This window comes from Corvus kubaryi, unplaced genomic scaffold (genome assembly GCF_017639235.1).
Source record: "Corvus kubaryi isolate FWS band 111438036 unplaced genomic scaffold, C.kubaryi_AGA036_p1.0 37284, whole genome shotgun sequence".
In the NCBI taxonomy this organism is placed as follows: domain Eukaryota; kingdom Metazoa; phylum Chordata; class Aves; order Passeriformes; family Corvidae; genus Corvus; species Corvus kubaryi.
In genome coordinates this window covers 969,388-973,974 of record NW_024581088.1, presented here as the reverse complement: position 1 = coordinate 973,974, position 4,587 = coordinate 969,388, and the positions used below count along the sequence as shown (strand labels likewise).

Below are 4,587 nucleotides of genomic sequence, written 5' to 3'. Positions count from 1 at the left end.
GCACAGCCCGTTTCCCATCCCACACTCAGCACAGCCCGTTTCCCATCCCACATCCAGCACAGCCCGTTTCCCATCCCACACCAGGCACAGCCCGTTTCCTTTCCCACATCCGTTTCCCTTCCCACACTCAGCACAGCCCATTTCCCATCCCACACTCAGCACAGCCCGTTTCCCATCCCACACCAGGCACAGCCCGTTTCCATGCTAGTGGAGGGAAGCACACCAGGGACATGCACCCCTCGTGCCCTGCATGGCCCTGCCAGGGGCTCCAGCCCCGGGGCCACCTGAAACAGCTGCAGCCAGGTCTCTGCAAGGCTCTCAGGCGACCACAGCAGCCGTGCTTTAATCGGGGCAGGAATAACAGAAAATCCTGCTTTGTGCTCAGAATGAGCTGCAGGACCTCCTCCCATGTGCTCAGCAGCCCCAACACCCCACACAGGGGCAAGGCAGAGCTGTGCCTGGCCATACAATTGGCATCTTTGGGATGAGGAGAAGCTGAACCAGCACAGTTCAGCTGAACTCAAACCTTCAAGCCAAGCTCCTGCACCCCAGGAGAAGAGCCCAGGATGTGACCTGGGGCTCCTGGGTCTGAGGCAAGCTGCACCAAAAGCAGTTTCTCACATCTCTCACCTGAGCTGTGTCCTCACATCCTCATTGGGAAGAGGAGAATGCTGTCTGTACCCAAGCTAAATTCATGTAAAGCTCACAAACCCAAATCCAAAGGCTCCGAGTTGGAAAGGCTGGGAAATGAAGCTCTGATTTACCAAAGCACACATGAAAAGGGGCAAGGTGGGCAGAAATGTTGGCCTCCTGTTTCTCCAAAATGCCTCCAGGCTGTCCTGGAAGGACCAGTTCTACCTTGCACCCTTGCCTTGATCCTTCCCTCAACAAATTCCCCATCAAGGCTGCGGATTCTGACCATGGCTTGTACCAACCATCCACTGGGGAGCAAACCAAGAGCTCCAATTCATACCACAATGCTCAAAGACCGTCTGCCAACAAAATTAACTTTAATTATTTAACTCAGAAATGACCCTGGTGAGCCACAAATCCTCTCCAAAGGAGACCTTCCCCCCTGAACCAGACTGGGAGCACCTGGCCACACGTGCCGGGCCAGGGCAGAGGGGATTAACAACAACAGCTTCCAGGGGAAAATGATGGGATCCTCCAGGCAGCAGACAAGGACACCCTTCAGATGGCCTGTGCCAGACTGAGGCCGCTCTGTGCTCCCTGCCACTGCTCTGGAAAATGGAACTTTAAAGCTCTTTGCAGCTTCTGAAGCCCCCAGCTACCTCATGCATCTTGTGCTGAGACACGGAGAGGAGCCTCCCTTTGGGAAGGCCTCAGAGCAAATGAGGCTCAGTGGGAAGAGCAGACTCAGCTCTGCAGGGTCCCAGGGAAGGCTTAAGGACGTCTTTGGGACACTATCAACCTAAATGTTCTCATTTTGCCCATAAAGTGCAGGCTCCATGTTTCAAAAAGCTGCGGGAAGACAAAAGCTGAGACTCAAATCGCTCCACAGCTCCCAGCACAACTTTGGCCAGGGACCATCTCTGTGTCCCTGACCTGCTGAGCCATCCCACTTCCCAGCAGCCTTCCCAGCGGGAATCCCCTGGGTAAACGCATGGAACACCCTGGAGAAGGTGCAGAGGAGCCTTCCCCATCCCCAAAGCCGTGGAACGCCCGGGCAGCACTCACCATCCAGCTCCTCCACCGAGATGTTGGCCAGCTGCTCACTGTCGCTGCCGGCCGAGAGCGAGCGGTTCAGGTAGTTGCCCTTGTACAGCAAGCCAGCTGTCACATGGTGGAATGGCATCTTCTCCCTGCCACGGGAAACGGGAAGAGAGAGGGCAATGGTCATTATCTGCCTTTGTTTCATGGCAATGGAGCAAAGGCCGGCCTGGAGGAGGGGCTGGACAAGCACCCCAGGCTGCGGGCGGGGGTGGGAGGGGTGGGCTGAGCTCTGACCCAGCGGCTGAGGCAGGGTCTGGAGGAACAAACAGCAAAGCAGCTGCTGCTTCGGGGGGCTGGAGAGGAGTGAGGGGAGCTAGAGCAGCAGAGCCCCAGGAAAATGGGATTTCCCAGCATGGAGGCTGCAGATTTCAGCCTTGGTAATAATTACAGAGAGCACGGGGGTCTGCACTGACCCGCGGGGAAAAAGTCATGGGATCACAGCCTGGTTTGGGCTGGAGAGGACCTTCAAGATGATCCAGTGCCACTGCATGGCCAAGGTCCCCTATCAGGGTCCTCCAGGCCCTGTCCAGCCTGGCCTGGGACACTTCCAGGGATCAAGGGACCCAGCAGCACAACCTTCAAAGGCATGGAAGGGTCTGGACACCTCTGAGACCCCACTGCGCACGTGCAGCCCCCTCAGAGGGTTCAGCCGCCCACCCTGAGCGAGGAGTTTGTCACCACAGGGCCCCAGCTCCAAACTCCACTGAAAGGAGAACGTCCACATTCGAGCAGGGCCCCGCAAAGAATGTTCCCATCTCCCAGATCTGACAGCTGAGGAGAAATCCTGCTCCGTGGGAGGCTGGAGCAGGGCGGTGTGTGCAAACCCCGCGGGTCCCAAGCCCAGAGCTGAGGGAAGGGCAGCCAGTGCCCAGCCAGGAGCGGGAATTACTGTCAGCAGCACTCAGGCGGTGATTTAGGAGACACAAGCGGGAGGCGAGTTTGCCAAAGTCAATTGAAATATTAAGAGGAAGATTTGTCATACCCTGGGCTGGATTCAATCGGCACAAGCCCAGCCCGGGCCTACTGCACTTCGGGCTGCACATTTCCAGCAGAAATAAATCAGCAGAGTCCCCAGAGGCACCCAGAGCTGGCCAGGGCCTGCCTGGGGCTGGAGGTGGCCAGGACTGGCTGGGCAGTGCCTCTGGAAGCCCTCACTGACACCACTGTGCAGGACAAGGTCACATCGGGGGGCACGGGGGGTCCCAGGCCTCGGGAGCAGAGCCCAAGGGCACCTCGCTGCTGCCAGGCGCTCTGCCACAGGAGGGAAGTGCCACCTGCGGGTGCTGCTCCAGCCAACACCTCGGTCACAAGGATGAGCTGGCTCTGCCCCAGCCGTGTGTTCCCAGCAGAGTCAATAAAGGAAATATACGGACAGGATGGATGGATTCCTTTGGGAACAAAAGCCTCCCTGAGGTGGGAACGGCTGTGACAGAGCCCCGGCAGCAAACCAGCCTGGAGACACGGGCAAGCAGAGCGGGAGAGCCAGGAGGCTCCTCTTGCACTGCTCAGCACATTCCAGGAACTTCTCTGGCAGTAATTATGTAAATAAATCCTAATCGTAACTTTAAGTATTTTTATTTGGGAGCAGGTTTGCTCCAGCAGCACATCAGAAACCGTAAACAAGGGGTTCTGTTTCATTAAGCACATCTGTAATTTCCCAGCCCTTGCCAATTCACCTGGAGGTGTTGTTCTCTCTGACACCTGCTTGGCACTAAAATGGGAATTTTACCTGGCCAAGGGACACTCAGAGGCAAAGCCAGCTCTGGTATCACTGGAGAGACACTTCCAGCCCTTTGCACCACCTCCATTTGTTTCCAGGCCCACCACAAACCATTCCTGCTTCCTCTGGAAAATTCTCTGGATAATTCTCTGGATAACCCCACGGTAATCACAGAGTGTCCCAAGCTGGAAGGGACCCACAAGGATCATCGAGTCCTGCTCTTGGACAACGCCAAGAATCATTAAAAGCAATTACACTGATTTTTCAAATCACTTGAAAGGGGTTTAAGTCTCCCCCTGGGCCGAGCTGGCACTGCAGGCTCAGCGTTTGGTGAGCCCATGGGGTGGGGACTGACACCCCCCTGCCCCAGCCCTGAGCAGAGGGAAAAATCCCCCCTCCCCGAGCTCACCCACAGTTGGAATAGCAGCAAACCACAGATTTAAAGCAGTCCTGAGATCACTTTTGGGCTGAGCTTATGCTGCAAACACAGCATACCCCGAGCCCATGGGGCTGGGACTGACACCCGCTGCCCCAGCCCTGGGTGAAGGAAACTCCAGCCCTGCCCTCCCTGAGCTCACCCACAGTCGGAATAGCAGCAAATCACGGATTTTAAAAATCACTTTTGCCACCTTGGCTTCTACAACCATTAAAAAAATGACAATGCCTCTCCCCTGAGGGCTGAAAATCAGCTCCTGCCTGGATCCTGTGGTGTGTTTCAGTGCTGGAGGAGAGCCACAATGCCCTGGAGTGAGAAATCCTGGATGAAATCCTGCTGCCCAGGTATGTTGGGTTTTTTGAAGCTGTCATGTCATTCAGCAGAAGCCCTGCAGAGCCTCGGGAATCCAGCACCTCTCAGCTCTAACAAGGGATGCTCCAGACGGGCCCAGCAGCACCTCCCGTGCTGGAGGCCCCCAGGGAGGTGCAGCTGTGCTTCAGGAACACCCAGCACCCCCAGACAGGAACCTGCAGGCAAACCCAAGCCTGAAAGGGGATAAAAACAGCAAAAAAGGAGGAAAAACAGCAAAAAGGGGCAAGAAGCAGCAAAAAGAGGGGGGAAACAGCAAAAAGGGGGGGGAAACAAGAAAAATGGGGGGAAACAACAAAAATGTAGGAAAAACAGCAAAAAAGGGGAG

The 4,587-nt window shown here is 56.0% G+C and overlaps 1 protein-coding gene across 3 annotated transcripts in view; it reads right to left on the bottom strand.

Moving 5' to 3' along the window:
• The window catches only part of CALN1 (calneuron 1), a 125,209-nt gene that overhangs the window by 108,402 nt on the left and 12,220 nt on the right, over positions 1-4,587 (bottom strand). For all 3 annotated transcript variants that reach the window (XM_042025868.1, XM_042025867.1, XM_042025866.1), the window contains exon 2: positions 1,699-1,823. In XM_042025868.1, the coding sequence (XP_041881802.1) occupies positions 1,699-1,816 (118 nt within the window). In that variant the 5' untranslated portion in view covers positions 1,817-1,823. The remainder of the gene's footprint in view (positions 1-1,698; positions 1,824-4,587) is intronic.